This window comes from Halichoeres trimaculatus, unplaced genomic scaffold (assembly GCF_033239565.1).
Source record: "Halichoeres trimaculatus isolate MK-OKI-2021-1 unplaced genomic scaffold, fHalTri1.1 fHalTri1_scaffold_2, whole genome shotgun sequence".
Lineage (NCBI taxonomy): Eukaryota > Metazoa > Chordata > Actinopteri > Labriformes > Labridae > Halichoeres > Halichoeres trimaculatus.
In genome coordinates, this window is record NW_027437180.1 from 16,193,262 (window position 1) to 16,211,715 (window position 18,454).

Sequence of the window (18,454 nt, forward strand, 5' to 3'; positions counted from 1 at the left end):
TGTTTGGCTGAACTCACTGATTCTGTTCTTTCTGTGTCTTTAATAATTTTGTTTAATTTAATAGCTGTGATAACACATAGAGAGATTGTTTGAAATTGTTCCTGTTGACATTGTTCAATACCTGTGAAGCTGTAGTGATTTATGTCTTTTGTTTTTGTTATATCAAATAAAATGAAACGTGAATTTAATTTTTCTGATGTGATTATTTAACACTCGGCTCGGCTTGTCCCTCTCGTTCGCCGTATTCTCACTAACAGACACATACCTCCAACCAATCACGGGACTCTAGGTACATTTTCTAGCCAATCAGTGCCCGGCAGCCCAGAGTACACTTCCATTTATGGAGTTGCGGGCACTTCCTCGTTGAGGTGAGGGCTCCTAACGTGTCCCTCTGACGAGGTGAGTGTTAGGGTATCAAACCAGAAAGGAAAGCTCACCTGTGGGAGTACCTAAGCGGAGTGTCAGCAGGCGGGTCCTGGTCAGGATGAAGGTGAGTTTTATCCAACGGGTTATAATGAAGCTAATATTAGGCTAACAGCAGGATGACTTGTTAGATTGGGTAATGGGGCGGGTTAACTGTCTTGCTGTCACCTGATTGGCCATTTTTTCTCATTGACGGTGCGGCAGCCCACTAATCAACGGGCAAAAGTTACTGTAACCAATGAAGTGATAGGGACTCCTCTAAGTGTGCTGCCATTGGTTTCGTTACAGCCCTTCAGTGTGTCTATTGGTAATTCACACCCAATCACAGAACAGTGAGCTACCACATGATTGGCATCGCTGATGTCCAATGAATGCCTCGCAAGCGCACCTCTGATTGGTCTCTTGAATGTTTGTGGGCGGGACATGTTGATGTTTTGTGTTGGGATGGAAAATGGCGGCTGTTCGGAGAGCGTATTAACTTTAAACCTAAGTGGTACCTGAAGAACCATACAGAGAACAATCAAACTGTTAATTTTGACTCATTTAAATCTGTATTTTGGAGAAACTCCCATTCCTCATGGAGAGTAAAGGTCTGGAGCAGTGGGACTCGTGCTGAAGAAGCTAACATTATCTGGTCACGGTTTGGAGGGAACAAAGCTCGTGTATTTAGACAGATGCTTTCATTTAAAAAATATGTGATTTTATATTTTATTCCTGCTCTGTAGCGTATTTCACCCCGTTAGAATTTTGTGCCGGTTTTGATCATCGTCTAGCTTGTTTTGTCCTGAAAAAATCCGTTATTAAACGGGTTTTAGAGGTTAAAGAGCTTCTCACAGACTCATAACTGAGGGCTGAGTCAGGTTACCTGTTTAAAGCAGTTAACTGAAGGTTAACTAGCAGGCTATCTGTGGTGTGATGGAGCTGAGTGAGGGACCTGTTCGGCTGCAGATGGATGTGTAATAATCTGCCTGGTTATGGATGATTCAAAGCCTCGGTACAGTAAACGGCTGGTAAGTTTAACTCACTCCTTAACTTTAGATACACTTAGACACACTATTCAAAAACCTGTGTTCATTTACTAACTCGATGCTATATGGTTAAGCTTATGAAGTTGTTCGTTTACTGATGTGAACAGTGACCAGGTAAAAGTGATGTACACAGACAGGGCAGTATTGACTATCTGCCTGTGGCTTTTAACTATCTTTGTTTGAAAGGGCACATATAAGCATGAGTACACTAAAAGTACTGAGTCCATGAAAGCCTAGAACTACAGACAGTGGTTATCATCTGCAAAACTTAAAGCATGAATAAAGATTACTATATACACACGTGATAATAATTTGTTCCCATTCTTCTAAAATCTTGCGAGAATAAAATTGTACTAATCTATTTTCTAATGCAGAGAAAAAATCAGAGAAAGGTAAAATAAATGGGATTTTGATAAAAAAAAATCTATCTGTGTGTGTGTGTGTGTACACGTACATGTACAGTTGGTGCTGACATAATTTACTGTCATGGTAATTTGATGAGATCATCAATCATCAGATCTGCTTTCAAACTCTGGTTCTCACTGTCACCCTGCCTGTTCCTTTGTTTTCTTCTTAGCGGGCCGGTACCCGTCGACGTTACCACGATGATGGTATCTCGGATGAGGAGATCGACGGGAGAAGAATGTTTGACCTTGAGGAAAAAGTCAGCAGCCAGAGGTTCAACTCTGACCGGGTGCTCCGCATGGAGGGCAAAGGTAGGAGGAAGAGAGAAATATAAACAGCAATTATGATCTCGGTGTCCGTCTTGGTTAGGACTTGCAGGTGCAGTGCATGATGGGAAATCTGAAATGTGTGTCACATTGTTCTTTATTTTTCTTTCAGATCTGACATATGAGTTTGTGCAGAGGGGAGGACTTAGGGACCCTATCCTGTTCAACAAACCTGAGGGACTTGGCCTCAAGTAGGCGCTACCTCTTTTTCCTCCTCTTCTCCATCTCTTCCTCTGTCTCCTCTTCATCCAACCATTTTTCTTCTGCGCCCTCTTTTTCTCCCTCCTCTTCTGTCACTAATCAGCTTGTCTTGTGTAGGATGCCAGACCCAGACTTCAGTGTTAACGATGTGAAGATGTTTGTTGGTAAGCTTTCTGACTATCTATCAATCAGTGCTGACTCTGAAACAAGAAACTTGTGTTAAAGTTCTGGAGCAGGGAAACTCAGAGCTCACCATAATCCTTCAACAGGTCTACTAAGTCAATACTTGATACAGCAGCTCCTAAGTTTCTTCTTCAGTTAGCATCAGAGACACTTAGACAGAAAACAGAGGACAGCAAACCTGGAACGGATGAAGTTTTGACTCCACTTTGAGCAGACATTGTGGGATTACTCCTCTTTTCGTAAGAGTAAGCTGAAGCTCTCTTCTGTCAAAGTCACATCTTTCAAAGTACTGTGCGTGTGTGCACCCCAGGTAGCCGGCGTATGATCGATGTGATGGATGTCAGCACTCAGAAGGGTACGGAGATGTCGATGGCTCAGTGGACTCGTTATTACGAGACTCCGCCCACTCAGAGAGAGAAACTTTACAATGTGATCAGCCTGGAGTTCAGCCACACCAAGCTGGAGACGCTGGTCCACAGACCAACCACTGTATGTATCACAAACACACACACTAAACATTCGCTAAAAAAAGCAAAGAACATTACAGCCCCGTGTCCACCAAGCGGTTCAGTTCGATTCGTCTTGGTACAGCATGCATTTAGTGGTATTCCCTTTGACTAATATTATTTGAATAATATATCTGTAAGTAGCCTGTAGTCATCTGTAGATTTTTTTAAGCTAAATGAGATATTTATATATTAGATGCACTCTCTCCTCCTGGTCCAGTCAGTGTTGAGCAGCAGCGTTTTGAACCAGCTGTGTCAAACTTATTAAGTTAGCCTGATAAAAAGGATTTACAGTAATCCAACCTAGAGTTAAGACTTTTTTTTGCATTGATCTAAGACGAGGAGCTCCTCAGCTCTCTTTATTCCTCTCTCAGAAAACCCCACAGTCAATGAGTGAAGGTGGGCGTGTACCTTTAAGTTAGAGCTGTGGACTGGCTAGTCATCCCACTTTCTGCTTTGCTGTGTGATTGGCTGTTTGATCCGTTGGTATTCAGTACAGATGACAGGGTCTCTTGTTACAGTACATAATTTAAACCTGTGTGCAGGTGGATCTGATTGACTGGGTAGACAACATGTGGCCTCGACACCTGAAGGAGAGACAGAGAGACTCCACCAACTCCATCACTGACATGCAGTACCCCAAAGTACAGAAGTAAGAGCCTCCGCATTTCCTCCATAGGAGGAAGATTTAAAATAAACCTCCAGAAGTTGGTGTTCCCTCCTCTTTAACGGTGTGTGTCTGTGCAGGTACTGTCTGATGAGTGTGGAGGGCTGTTACACAGACTTCCACATAGACTTTGGAGGAACATCTGTGTGGTATCACATCCTGAGGGGGACCAAGGTGAGACACTCTCTGATCAACACACAATCTGAAACACTGATACTGCTCCCATGAATTCACCTAGTCACAGAGTGTGTGTGTATATGTGTGTGTATTCTCAGGTGTTCTGGCTGATCCCGCCCTCTCCTCAGAACCTTGAGCTATATGAGAACTGGGTTCTGTCAGGGAAACAGGGAGACGTGTTCCTGGGAGACCGCGTGTCAGACTGTCAGAGGATTGAGCTGAAGCAGGGCTGCACCTTCATCATCCCCTCAGGTTTATAAAACTTCAAATGTGGTTACCATGGAAACCTTTAACACCTGTACACAGAAGAGGAGCCTAAGATTAACCGTGTGTGTGTGTGTGTGTGTGTGTGTGTGTGTGTGTGTGTGTGTGTGTGTGTGTGTGTGTGTGTGTGTGTGTGTGTGTGTGTGTGTGTGTGTAGGCTGGATCCATGCTGTCTACACTCCTGTGGACTCCATGGTTTTTGGAGGAAACTTTCTGCACAGCTTCAACATCCCCATGCAGCTCAACATCAGTAACATTGAGGACAGGACACGGGTAAGAGCGTGTACACACACACACACACACACACACACACTCCTTTCCTCCCTCATACTGATAGTTTCTGTAGAGACCTTATACCGACCCCTGTCTCCTGGTCTGCAGGTGCCGGTGAAGTTCCGTTACCCGTTCTACTACGAGATGTGCTGGTACGTGTTGGAACGTTACGTGTTCAGCCTGACGAAGACCTCCTACCTCACGCCTGAGTTCCAGAAACACTCTCTGGGCATCGGTATGAGCCAAAGATCTGTACCAGGGGATGTTACTTCTCATTGTAAAGCCACTGTGTGACTGAGTCCTCTGTGGTTTAGGTCTAAAAAAGCCAGCCGGCTCTGACGCAGCCTCTGAGCAGGCGAAGGGTGAGGAGGAGCAAGAGGAGGAGGAAGAAGAGGAGCAGACAGATAGAATTCATGTGACTCCTCTGGAGCTGGAGGGGTTATGGAACCTGCTGGGAAAACTGGAAGCTCTACCCACCAACAAGAAGTGTGTCCCAGCAGGAATACACAATGCTCCAGCTCTCATCACACACATCAAGGTCTGTGTGTGTGTTTCTGCGTGCGCGCGTGTGTGCATTTGTGTTTGTGCACTAGCAGCCTCACTCTCTTCTCCTCAAATGTCTAAACCTTTCTGATGTGTGCAGGCTCTGCTGAAGGAGCACGCAAACGACAACCCCAAACTGTCGTACACGGGAAAACCCATCATCAAGTGGCCAAAGAGGGTAAGCATGTCACACACTGAGGACGTGAATGATGAAAGAGATGATATTGACGATGGTAACGAGGATAGTGTTGATGATCAGGAGGATATATATGATGAGGAGGAGGGTAAGAAGGACATGGTTATAAGGATTAGAATAAAGAGAGCATGAGGAGGAGGACTGAGCAGAGCCACTGCGTGCGCCTATTAGGTGGAGCAGATGAAGTGATCACCCATCATGCCTAGTGCCTACTGTCCAACCCTGTGGGGGCGGCGCTATGATCTGGGGTTTCTGCAGTTGGTCAGGTCTAGGTTCAGCAACAGTCTGTGCTCAAAGAATGAGGTCAGCTGACTTCCTGAATATACTGAATGACCAGGTTGGTCCATCAATGTTTTTTTCTTCCCTGATGGCACGGCCATATTCAGAGATGATAATGCCAGGATTCATCAGGCTCAGATTTTGAAAGAGTGGTTCAGAGTCCAGACCTTAACCCCATTGACAATCTTTAGGATGTGCTGGAGAGGGCTTTGCTCAGCGGTCAGACTCTACCATCATCAATGAAGATCTTAGTGAAAAAAATTAATGCAACACTGGATGGAAATAAATCTTGTGACATTGCAGAAGCTTTTGTTTTTGGTGGCAATTTTTTTTTTGGCCAGGCTGTGTATTGTACCTGTTTAATGACTTTCAGGTAACCTCAGTCCTTTTCCTGTCTCCTCACCTGACCTTCATCTCTCTGCTCCTCTTCATCAGCCTGCAGGGTACCAGCCTCCTCCCCCTCCCCCACCCCCTCCTCGTCCTAAACTGGCCACCACACCCATCATCCCACGGCCACAGAAACCTGCTTCCTCCATGTCTGTGCTCAGACGCCGCAGAGTAAGGTAAGGTCCACTCTGATTGGTTTGTGCTCTGACTTATAGAGTGGACACACCTCTTGGTTAAACCAAAATATAATGTCTTTGTGTGCAGGTGTAAGCGGTGTGAAGCCTGTATGAGGGCAGAGTGCGGAGACTGTAACTTCTGCAGAGACATGAAGAAGTTTGGAGGTCCAGGGAAACTCAAACAGACCTGTGTGCTCAGACAGTGTCTCTCTGTGAGTAACACCTGATTGTGAAGCATCTTATGCCCTGTTAATTGGACTTTCAAGCCCCCCCTTTAAAAAATAATACAATAATAGGGGAAACACTAATATGTGTGTTTGTTATTAGCTATTACAGTAACATATCATAAGTATACTGCACATTATCAAATGTTTGGAGTACACATCGTGATTCTGTGTTTGTGTGTGTGTTGCTCCTCCTCCTTCTCCTCTAGCCTGGCCTACCCCTGTCAGCTGTGTGTGAGATCTGTAAAGAGCCAAACCAAGAGGAGACAGGAGACCCGTCCCTCATCCTGATGGAGTGCTCCAACTGTGCTCAGATAGTTCATCCTGCCTGCCTCACGGTAAGAAACACACACAGACACAGAGATACACAGGCCTTTATGCAGTTAGTGTTGAACTGTACAGAAGACTGAAGAAGACCCCTTGAGTCTTTGGTTATGTCTGACTGGGGTTAAATTCAGTGAAGATATAAAATGCATCAATGAAGTCCGAGCAGGCAGAAGTTCTCTAATGTCTAAGTCCAACACTGAAACATTTTACTGATTTAAAGTGTGTAGACAACACCTCAGCTGTTAATTGAATTAAAAAAAAATCCTTTGATCAGATTGACTCTTCTCATATTATCATTTATCAGAGCGAACACACTCAGAGGCTAACTGTAAATCCAGCTTAGAAACTCTGAACTGAATCAGACAGATTCTAATTTTCCTGTTTCACTGTTGACGATTAACCAAATGAACCCAGAGTAGAGGCTTTCTGCTCGCTGCTCACACACCTGTCTGTTCCTGATGTGTCTGTTTCAGCCCTGTTCCTCTGATTATGTGTGTGTTTGTGTGTGTTTTTCCAGGTTCAGGGAGAAGGACTGGTGAACAAAGACCTGCCCAGCTGCTGGGAGTGTCCAAAGTGTGTGCAGGGCATCACTGACCCAGAGGTACACCAAACTGACTCACACACACACACACACACACACACACACACTGACTCTCTCTGGCCACACATACACACAGCCACAGTGTGTCTGAGCTAACAGGTCTTGTGTGTTTCCTGTGTCTTTATGATGTCTTTGAGTGTTTTCTGACTTTTTCCTGGCTCCTGATTGGTTGGTTGTGATGTCAGTCATCAGGCAGTGACGAGTCGTTGGCTCCTGCCCACCAGCAGCAAGTCCGTTCCCGGGGGCCCCTGGTCCTCCGGTTGGGCCCTGGGCCCTCTGCTGGGGGCTCCTGTCAGGATGGGGAAGTGGTCCGCTGTGGTTTCTTCCCTCCTCCTCCTCCTCCTCTCTCCTGCTGCTCCTCCTCCTCCTCAGCCTCTCTCCTCTTGGTGGCGGCCCCTCTGCCTTCTCAGCCAATCAGCTCGAGACTGGTGAGAGGAGCCGCCTACTCCGCATCCTCCTCCTCCTCCTCTGTTGCACCCCCTCCTCTGTTTCCTCCTCATCTTTTCACAGAGAGCGTCTCTGTCCACTTTCAGTGACTCCTCTCATCCTCACTGTGCTGTTTTCTCTTTGGTTGATCGGTTTCTCAAAGTCTTTCACAGAATCACTTCCCCCATGTTTGTGTCCCTGAAGTTTGTGTTTTTTCTACTTTGGGTTTGCAGTCATCATCCTCCTCTTCATGAGGACTGGAAGGGGACTTACTGTAGGTACTGTTATGGTTTAATGGCTCAAGGGTCAGGCAGGTCAGAGGGATGGTGGTTTGAGCCCAGCTTGTACAGTGATGATCACCTGAAGTGTCACCTGGGATCAATTGGGTTGGATTTCACTCCTTCACAGGGCAGCCTCCACCCTCAGTGTGGGACTGTGTGTGAACAGGTGTGGTGCACTCTGTTTTTATCCTGTGCATGTCTGAACTTATACAGCTCTCTAACACTCAGAGTGAAGGTGTTATAGAGTAGGCTGGTTAGTGATGAGTGATCCTGTTTGATCCAGGATCCACGTCTGCCCTGCTCTTTTGAGCCTGTCTCCATCATTGGGCTGTAACATGACAATGACTGCTGTGGATCAGCAGTTTAAGACTGTCTGACTGACCCTTATGGACGAGTGCACTGTCTGATCTCTCTCTCTCTCACACACACACACACCCACACACTGTACACTGCACGCTGAAATATCAACAGCAGTAGTGATTGTATTGTGATTATTGAATCAGTATTGTCTGTGCTCTAGCAGTTGAACAGTGTAAAGCTGCGTCCCTGTCCACAGCTACATGATGAGCAATACGGTCAGACTGGGTCCTAGGTTTACAGTGGCAGTAGGAAAACTCATCGTTGAGTAATTTGCAAATGACAAAGCTCAAATAGCTTCTATCCACACTTCCCTTGAATTTTTCTCACTTAAATTATCCATCCCCCAGGGCCAAGCAACACCCTCTTATTCTCCTCCCCCACATTGTCATCAGCTTGGCGTTACCATAGACTGCATACGGACACAGTCCCTGTGATGTCATCCATTTGTTTCTGATACGGAGTAAAGAAACAAATCGTCAGCAGAGGCCATATTATAAACACTGTATCAGGAGACGGGCTTTGAGCCTCTTCACAGCTACAGGGCGCCAGACCAGTCACTTAGAGAATTCAGCTGTTCAGATCTGAGCTGTCTTTCGAGCCAGGCTGCAAATGTTTTTCATGCTGCAAAAATCAGCTTTTTTTTCTTTTTTTGGCTCACTGCAGTTTTTAGCACTTTCACGCTGGGCTTGACATTGACACTGGCCAACCGGCCAAATGAGGGTGGATTTCGGCAGTGGCTGGTAACACCGCTGCTCCCACTGGCCACTTTGGCGGTTTGAATTTTATCTCAAACATGGAGCAGAGAGACAAGCAAAAAGATGACTCTGATGATAAAAGCTCTGAGGAAATTTAATTTACCTCTCCTTCATTGTCATTCTCATGAAAAAAGAAATTATTTTCTGATTACAATCGTTAATAAATATTTAAGCAGACAGTGTCTCTTGCTAAGTTTTTATCAGTTCAATTAATCCCCTTCACCATTTTATTATAAGCAATAACAAACTACTATTTTAATTACTATGTCTTAATAGACTGCATATTTTCATACGAAAGGAGCACAATTTTACACCCAACTTTATCAGAGCTGAATACCTGATAAAGGACCTGTGGATTTTAACATTGATGTAGTCTTGTTTTGAGTGTGCATAGGAGTCCTTTACATTTAAAGAGGTTGTTAATCTTTTTTAGGTAAACTTTAGCATGTCATCATCGGCTTTAATCATATTGAACATAATTATCCAACAACAAATTGTGGCCAGTGAAAATACTGAGTGGCTAGTAACTCAGGGATACCACGAGCCACAATGGCTGGTGAGCAAAAAAGTTAATGTCAAGCCCTGCTTTCACATAGGCTTCATTCCTTGTGGTCAGGATTTGCAGCTTGGTAAGCATTGTGGGGGCCTCACCTTGTGTGTCGCTATGATTGGTATAACTTTCTCTTAGATTAATGGCTTTATTCTTGTAGCTTCACACTTTTAGTTTCACAAATTTATGACTTTCTTTTAAAATAAATAACTAATTTTGACACTTCCTGCTTAGAGGGTTAGGGTTAAGGTTAAGGTCAGGTGGATCATGAGGCCCCCGCTTTCACAGCCTGTATTCATACTGAATTAAGATCAGCGAGCTTTTGCCCTTCTGCTTCGAGTTCACAGAAAAAAAAGTCCTCACTAGTGCCTGTGGGCTGTTGCAACAGTTAAGCAAAAACAGAGCAGACTGACCCTTCTTACTTCTAGTACCAGTCAAAAGTTTGGCCATAGACTGTATAAAACATAAACATAGTCTCCATGACGTCACCTGTCTGTTCCTTATACAGTGAAATGGAGCCAATCATCGGATGCGGCCACATTGGATTTGATGTGGGCTTTGAGCTGCCTTCTAACATCTATAGTGAACCAGTCTCTGAATGAATATTAATACCTCCTTAACTGTTGAGTTAGAAAAAAATCACCCTGGCTGTGTGTATACAAGGTTATCACTTTTTCTGCGGCCAGCCTCTGGGTAAACAGACAATTTTAGCATTTCCTCATAAACTGGATATTGCCCCTTGTTTATAACAACGATTCTCATTCAGTGTTCCTTTATTTTTATTATTTCCTGCATTTTAGATCAATTCAGAAGCACACTCTGCTTTCAGAGAGGACATACGCGGCTACTGTTTTGTTATCACAGACTGATGTTTGTGACAGTCATTCTCACCTTCCTCCCCTTCCTCCTCTTCCTCCTGCAGAGTAAAGGACATAAAGCTGAAGGCATTCCTGTGGTGAGTTTTTAGCGCTTACATGTTTGGCTTTGTTTAACATTATTTGTTGTCTGTAAACTTCTCTGTTCCAGTTCACTCCTCATCTCCTTTCCTTATGTGTCTCCTTGCATCCCCTTTCTCCTCCCTTTTCCACGTGCAGAAGCGTAAATCTTCATCCCTGTTGGACGCTCGTATGGCAAAGATCTACCGCAGACATAGACACAGCCGTGATGGAGACGACTCTGCTAGCGACGATGACGATGAAGGTTAGAGCTGTTGCAGCTGTCTGACATTTCTTATTTCATTCAGTTTTAGAAATCTGTCAACAGAGACACGCTGTCCTTTGTGAACAGATGTAACTGTTAACCGTCACAGGGGATGTACTCTGTTTGTCTGACGTCTTTGATGTCTCACTCTCATAGGATCCCAAAGGAGGAAGATGACACTAAATGCTCGAGGAGGCGTCCACTCCACCAGGAGGGGGTTCAGTGCCAACAGGAGGGGCCTGCTGAGAGGAGGCTCTGCCTACAGAGGAAACAGGGGTGGAGTCATGCCTCCTGGGTCCTCCTCCGTCCTCAAACTGAAGCGAGGGGTGGGAGTAAGGGATGGACGCAGGGGGAGGGGGGTAAGGCTTCGGGGGGGCTCCAGGATGCAACGCAGAGGAGATGAGTCCGAGGAGTCTGATGATGAGGATGATGATGATGAAGAAGAGGAGGAGGAGGAAGAGGATGACAGCGACGAGGGAGGTAAAGAGCGCCGTTACAGCAGGAGGAGGAGGACTGACGATGATGAGGAGGACGACGACAGCGAAGGGGGGGACTTTGACCCTGAGGAGGAGGAGCTGGACACACTGGAAGATGAGGAAGAGGAGGGGGAGGGGCAGTGGGACTCAGACCCAGAACCTCCAGTCCTCCTGGTGTCCGATCTGAATGATGACCTGCTGAGTGGCTCCTACCTGACCGTGACTCTACAGCGCCCTCACAAGGCCCGGAGGAACGTCGGTGAGACGTCACAGAATTTTTTTCAAAATAAAGCATGATCAAAGTTTGTTAATGACACGTTAACACGTTTAATAACATTAAAATAACATGTTTTTTTTTCTTACATGTTTATGCTCCTCTGTGAATCTGTATTAATAACATCATGTCCTGTGTTTATTACCTGTCTCTGTGTTTGTAGAGAACTTGGTAATGCCTTGTGTTAAACATGCAGTCAATTTCACCTGGAGCGCTTATTTACATGACCTCTGTGTTTCCAGGCTCCATTGTTCCAAAGCTGGAGGCTGCTGTAGGTCAGAGGTCAGCAGGGAGCACTACAGGTCAGCAGACCTTCATCCAGAGGAAGACTCTGTCCAAACCTCCTCGACCAAAGAGCTCAGACAGCACAGAGGGGGCCACACCACGAGGACCCGGCAGGTACTACAGCTGATAAGACTATTTACTAACCACCTGCACACTGTTACAGGCTGCCAAGATTAGTCTCCGTCACACAGAAGTCCAGTGTGAACTCAGTGCAAGTCTGTGACTGTCTAAAATAATCTTTAAGTTCAGTCACATCTCAACAACCCACCCTCACTCCACTGTAAGATTTAAACTGTAGACACCTGGCTCAAAAGACAGTTTGTTTTTAATAAACAGTCAGTGTGGCAGGGTCAGGCTCTACATCAGTGTGATAAGATAAGATCCACTTTTTTAACCCCGAGGTAAACTGTGTTGCCAGAGTGCAAAATACAAAAAACAAAGTTAGAGGAGGTAAAATATAAAGTATAAAGTATAAGCAGGTATAGAACGAGATACAGAGTAAAGAGCAGGTGTCTATTTGATAATAAAAAGTGTTGAGTGTAGATTCAATATACAAGTGTCCTAGTGAGAATGCAAATGCTTTAAAGCGCCTGATGATATGATCTAAGTCAGCTTACATATCAGTCAATGCGTTTCCACCAAGCAGTTTAGTTCGGTTCGCCTTGGTTCCTCACACATTTTGTGGTGTTTCTTTAAATTGCCAACCTGTGCTGTCCCACTTTTTGGTACCCTTCTGTTGAGGTGCCAGAGATACTGATCTGACCCCAAAATATGGAGCTAGAAACACTGCAGTCCGTTGATTAGGTGCAACAGTGGCTGTATTTCTCCTGGTGGCATACAGCCTTCTCTGAAACAAAGCTTGATTGCAGTTTGTAACAAAGAGCCACATGCCAGTCACAAAGATGAAAAGTTGCTGGATGTCTTCCATCGTTGCTCTTTGTTTTCTGTGGCGCTTTTTTCTTCTTTGTTTGATTTTTAGTGGGGTACACTGTGTTGAGCTGGTATGGCTTTATGCTACTATGTAGCTGATGCAGCTATCAGCATCTGGCTTAATATACGATATTAAATATGAATATTTGATATAATATAATACAATACAATACAATACAATACAATACAATACAATACAATACAATATTATATTATATAATATTATATTATATAATATTATATTATAATATAATCTGAGTTTTTCAGTGATAATCCAGGTTAGGGCATGTGATCTCTAACTGTCATCATGTTCTGTGTCTGATGCTACAGGCCTCGTCTGCGGGGTAGTCACGGTGACAGGGGCACCAGAGGAGGCTCAGGGTCTTCATCAGAGGAGGAGGCTCCTCCCCCCTCCTCCTCCCTCTCTCCCCCCTCTCTGCTGTCTCTCCCTTCCTTCAAGGACGTAGGAAACGAGGGGGGAGGAGAGAAGGAGGTGTGGGTGTCAGTGTTTAGGTTTCTGGACCGGTCTGAGCTGCTCAACTGCATGACTGTCTGCAAGGCCTGGTACAAGTGGTACGACACACACACACACTCACTCACACACACACCTTTATCCTGACAGAAAGTTTCTTCTCTTTGTCCACACATAGACTGAGCTGGATCAAGGAGACACCTCTTGTCAGTGCATTGTCCTGTTGATTAATTACAGTGGAGACAGACTTTAGTGATTCCACAGGCAGTCATAGTTCCACTATCGTGTCTTTCTGAGAAGGTGACTATAGCCCCCTTTCCACTCTGTTTCAGTTCAGTTCATCTCGGTAAGGCACACATTTTGTGGCTTTTCCACTGACTAAAACCAGGACAAGTCCCCAAATTACTGACCTGTGCCGTCCCACTTTTTGGGGCCTTTCTGTTTGTGTGCCAGAGATACTGATCCGACCCCTGAAGGTGGCGCTAGACCATTAATCAGTCAAAAGAATCGTTCACTTCCATGACAGTGGTAATGAAGAACAACACATAACCCTGCCATGTTTAAATTTCCAGACACAGTGTGGAGAGTCCTGAAGAAAACTTCTTTTTGTTTGGAAGATTGTGTCAAGGAACAGCGTTCCATGGCCTCGATTTTCTTCTTCATTGGATTTATTAGAGGGGTACGTTGTGTCATGCTGCTTTGCCACCACGCTATAACAGAACTGAAGCGGCTATCAGTGTCTGGCCTACCAAGAAGGACATGAACTGTGGAAACGCAAACAGGATCAGGCTTTACCAATCAAACCCAAACCAAACTGTACTGATTCATACAGGACCGCTCTGTGGGAGCCAGGCTTAAGAGGTCTCAGCTATGTCTAATTCACCCTGTTTTTCCCTCTTCCCTCTCTGTCTCAATCCCTCTGTCTCACCTTTAGGAGCTGTGATAAGCGTCTGTGGACTAATGTGGACGTTAGTCGCTGCAGTCCTCTCTCCAATCAGTCTCTGGCTGGGATCATCAAACGGCAGCCAACCTCTCTGGACCTGTCCTGGACCCCACTGGCCAAGAGACAGCTCACCTGTCTGCTCACCAGGCTGCCAGGTTAACACACACTCACAGAGTCAAATTTGTCGTGCTGAGAGGCTGATGAGAGAGTGTCTCATGTTGGTTTATGGCGGTGTCAGAGACACGTCCTGTAAGATCTTACCCTGAGTGCAGATGGCCTAGAGGTCTAGGTGCCAAATGAGGTTTGCCCTCAGTGGGGGGCTCGGGTTTGAATCCAGTCTGTGGTTTCCTTCCTACATGTCACTCCTCTCTCTCTCCCTGTTTGTCTGTCCTCTCCTATCCAATCAAAGGCTTTAAATAATCCCCAAATATAACTTAAAAAAAATATCCCTCACACCACCAAGCACCAGTTTAACTGTGACTGTCTCCAGAAGTCAAAGAGGTCTGTGGATGACTCAGGTCTTGGTCTATCAGTTGTCCCCTCACCAGTTACTCCCTGCTGTTCTTGTGCATACTAAATCCTGTGTTTTAGTTTTGGGGGGCACACCAAAACAGATGCAGGGAGCCTGTGGCATCCATCATGAGAAAAACAAGCCTGACTCTAGTCCTCCTTAATCTGAGCAGAGAGAGCAAAGAAGAGGGACCACAAGAGACCAAGAGTTTAAACACGTGAAAGCTTCAATCAGATGCAAAGAAAGCCTGGTCTGAATCAGCTCTGATGTTCTGTGTGTCTCTGGTCACTAAGCTGCTCCCACCTGTCTAAAGTGTCTCACCTGTCTCTGTCTGCAGGTCTGAGGGAGCTGAGGGTCACCGGTCTGTCCTGGTCCTGCCTCTCTGCTCTGGTGACCCCCTCTCTGCCCTGCCTGAGGCTGCTCGACCTGCGCTGGTGTGAGGGGATCAGGGACGCTCAGATCAAGGAGATCATCCTACCCCCTGGTAAGACTCACACACACACATGTTCAGACTATGGTCTGTCCATCACTTCATCCATATTCTTCATGTTGGACCTCCTGTGACCTCCTCCCTCCTCTGTCTTCCTCTCTGTGTCGTCCTCTCTGTCACCTCCTTCCTTCCTCCTCTCTGCTTCCTCCCCCTGTACCCTCCCTCCCAGGTCTGGAGTCATCCCGCAGCAGGCTGAGGAACATGGTGACCCTGTGTCTGGGGGGCCTGGAGGTGAGTGAGGTGTCCCTCAGGCTGCTGCAGAGACACATGCCTCAGCTGCAGAGTCTGGACCTGTCTCACTGTAAGGAAATCTCTGACTCCTCCATCGCTCTGCTGACGGCTGCTGGGACACACACGCGGCACAACCTGACCGAGCTCTCTCTGGCAGGTGAGGAAGGTCACATGACCTCTGCCCCTCCACATGGGTTGTCCAAATATGGACATGTCAGTCTCCCAAAAACAGTGAGACCATAAGCTCCTGATTCTCCTTACAAACAGTGTAGTATGAAAACAGTTTCGAGAACGTTTGTTTTAAAAAACCAAAGGTAAATTACAAGTTTCCAGATGTTTGCTGACATCATTCCACAATCTGACCCCAAACAACACCAACACAACTCCTTTAACAACCGTAAAGCTCTCAGTTCAGTACATTTACAAACAGCTCTCAGATCATAATGAGACGTCTGCATGGAGGAGAACTTTAGTACGGGTGTGGGTGTGACTTTGCCTTTGTTGTTAACATTAGCAGCTTTCTTCTGTAACTGCATAATTTGTTGAATTGTCCAACATGGGTTTTTAGAAATGGGGGGGGGGGGTTCCTGTCCGTCCCCTCTTGGTGGTTCTTATTTCAAAATTCCAATTGGTCAGAAGACCGCACACTTCACTACCATACAGTATGATGCATTCAGTAACCAATTGTAAAATTAGAAAATTTAAGCCAGATTCAGTTTGTCTGGTAATGTTTGGTTTGGTCTCTCTTGTAGCACAGGAATCCCTTCACCCTTTCTCCATGAGGTCATTCACAGGGAGATTAAAGCTTCATGTTAATTTTTTGTCAGTGGAGTCCAGTGAAAACCTCATGTGGTTTCCCTGAACTCTTGGTCAGGGTTTCTGCTATTTGTAAATGACTGTGGCGCACCGCCACGCCAAAATAAAAGCCGCCATGCCTTCAGAACTATGATCTTTTTCCCCCTATGAGGGGATCCCCCATAGTTTCAAGAAATCGTGGAGGTAACCCTGTGGGTGTTTCTTAATTATCATAATTTTAGTTTTGTCCAGATGAACTATCAGATCCTAGGTCTGACGGAAGGTCTGCAGATGAACCAGCTGCTGCTATAGAGCCTCTTCAGTGTGCAGTCACACTGGCCATCCAAACTGTGCCATACTCAAGCACGAGTGCGCCACTGCAGCACCGTTCCCCCGCTAGAGAGTACAGCCCGAGGTTACACAACTCCAATATGAACCAGATTTAAAGCACACACCACGTCATCGTGAAGCATCTGTTTACATGAAGTGCCATCTCATCAGTCAGCACAATGAGACACAGAAAGCACTGCTACAACTTTAGAGACTTTTTGGTTTATGTTACATCAGGGATGTCAAACTCGTGCCATGGAGGGCCAGGAGGCTGCAGGGTTTTTTTCCAACCAGAAACTCCACCAGCTGATTTCACTAATTACCCCACCTTCAAGCAGAGAGCAGGGACTAATCAGTGAAATCAGCTGGTGGAGTTTTTGGTTGGAAAGAAAACCTGCAGCCTCTTGGCCCTCCATGGCACAAGTTTGAGATCCCTGTGTTACATCATTGGTTCGACACAGCCCTTTAACACCCCGCTACTGTTTTAAATGATTGATGAGAGGAGCGGTCGCAGCAATCGTAGGTAATGAATCATACCTCATGTCTGAGTGCTCATGCTCGTGCATGAAGTGAATGGTGCTGAAGCATGCCAAAGAGGAGAAGCGAAGCGTGCTGAAGCACGGCACACTTGCGGTCACACTGGCCAAGCAATCTGAACTTTAGATAGGACAAGCTCAAGCACGGTACGGTTTGCCAGTGTGATCGTGTCCTCAGATGGAGCCAGCAGTATCAGGTTAGACAAGCTGAGACCTGGGACATCAGACTGTTCAGGGGTCTAGACAGTTCATCTATATAAAGGTTAAAGAGGTTAGGACTGAGAATGCTCGTCTTCTGCTGAAAGAAATCTGAGTCAGTATTTCTAATTCCAACAGAGCATTTCACATTAACACACATGGATTTATTGGTATAATAAGCTTTCACTCAAACACCTTTCTGCAGTTGTTTAAGACGCATCACTTTCTCTCCCTCCCTCAGGCTGCAGTGAACTGACAGACACCTGTCTGTCCTACCTGAAGCGTTTGTCCTGTCTGTCTCTGTTGGACCTCCGTGGATGTTCAGGTGTGAGCAGACGAGCGTGTGACGCTTTCATCTCTGATCTGTCCCACATCGCCCTCTACTGCATGATGGAGGAGAAGCTGATCCAGCGCATAGACTGACAATGCTAAACCAAGCAGGTCCACAGACATGGAGTTGTCGGATCAGGACTGGAAACTCACGGGTCATTCTCTTCATGTGTCATGAGGAGAACAGTGAGTGGTTTTTGGGGGAGTTTACATTTGGACACAAAGTGAATTTTGTTGTTGCAGCTGAAGGTTTTGTGTACAGTATGTTTTCTAACTGAGTTTGAAAGAAGTAAAGAGTGAATCATTGATTTTGTTTGCATGATTCTTCATCTGTTGACATTTATACTCCTTGATTTGGGATTTAATCTGGACTTGAATCTAGTTATCTCAAAATTACACTGGGTTTTGACCTGGTTATCTGAGATTGAATCTGGTCATTATATTTATGTGTCTCTCTGGGATTTAATCTGGTTATATGGGAATAATCTGGTAATCTCCAATTTAATCTGAATCCTGCATCTGTAGAAGGTGTGGGTTACAAGGAATCTACAGAGCAAGATCTCTTTTGAACAGAAGGATATGAGCCGATTGCCTGACCTAGTCCAGGAGAGGTTAAGATCAGAGAGCATCCTCCAAAAAGTCTTCCCACTGACCAATCAGAGCCCAGATCTCAGAGCTCTGACCAATGAAAGTGTAGAACACTGATCTCAGACCACTAAGAGTATAAATCTCAGTGTTTTGACCAGTAAGACCTTAGATGTCTGAGCTTTGACCAATCAGACTGTAGATCTCAGAGCTCTGGTGGAGAGAGGAGGAGAAGGGGAGAGAGACAGGACTAGAAGTGTTTTTTATGTGAAATATATCAAATGGTTATGAATATAATTAACAGACATCA

The 18,454-nt window shown here is 45.5% G+C and overlaps 1 protein-coding gene across 3 annotated transcripts; it reads left to right on the forward strand.

Annotated features, from left to right (window-relative positions):
* The first annotated feature begins 337 nt into the window (after positions 1 to 337).
* Positions 338 to 18,402, forward strand: kdm2aa (lysine (K)-specific demethylase 2Aa). Of its 3 annotated transcripts, none has more exons than XM_074688927.1 (26): positions 338 to 490; positions 2,029 to 2,167; positions 2,295 to 2,373; positions 2,501 to 2,547; positions 2,877 to 3,055; positions 3,618 to 3,724; positions 3,820 to 3,913; positions 4,015 to 4,168; positions 4,338 to 4,453; positions 4,562 to 4,688; positions 4,768 to 4,991; positions 5,097 to 5,174; positions 5,907 to 6,034; positions 6,123 to 6,246; positions 6,468 to 6,596; positions 7,103 to 7,186; positions 7,372 to 7,614; positions 10,481 to 10,513; positions 10,653 to 10,758; positions 10,915 to 11,493; positions 11,751 to 11,907; positions 13,054 to 13,296; positions 14,130 to 14,293; positions 14,987 to 15,133; positions 15,309 to 15,527; positions 17,471 to 18,401. In XM_074688927.1, the coding sequence occupies exons 1-26, from the start codon at positions 485 to 487 to the stop codon at positions 17,650 to 17,652; spliced, it is 3,888 nt and encodes a 1,295-aa protein (XP_074545028.1). In that variant the 5' UTR covers positions 338 to 484; the 3' UTR covers positions 17,653 to 18,401. The 3 variants fall into 3 exon arrangements, with proteins under 3 accessions (XP_074545028.1, XP_074545020.1, XP_074545037.1); XM_074688919.1 differs by lacking the exon at positions 338 to 490 and adding an exon at positions 845 to 1,433 and having other exon boundaries at positions 17,471 to 18,402; XM_074688936.1 differs by lacking the exons at positions 338 to 490; positions 7,372 to 7,614 and adding an exon at positions 845 to 1,433.
* Positions 18,403 to 18,454: the final 52 nt, after the last annotated feature.

Bases quoted from the DNA above. Each gene is read 5' to 3' on its own strand.
- kdm2aa (XM_074688919.1), top strand. From the start codon at position 1,398: ATGGATGATTCAAAGCCTCGGTACAGTAAACGGCTG. The intron at 6,035-6,122 runs GTAAGGTCCACT...CTTTGTGTGCAG, and splicing joins CTCAGACGCCGCAGAGTAAG to GTGTAAGCGGTGTGAAGCCT. The intron at 11,908-13,053 runs GTACTACAGCTG...CTGATGCTACAG, and splicing joins ACACCACGAGGACCCGGCAG to GCCTCGTCTGCGGGGTAGTC.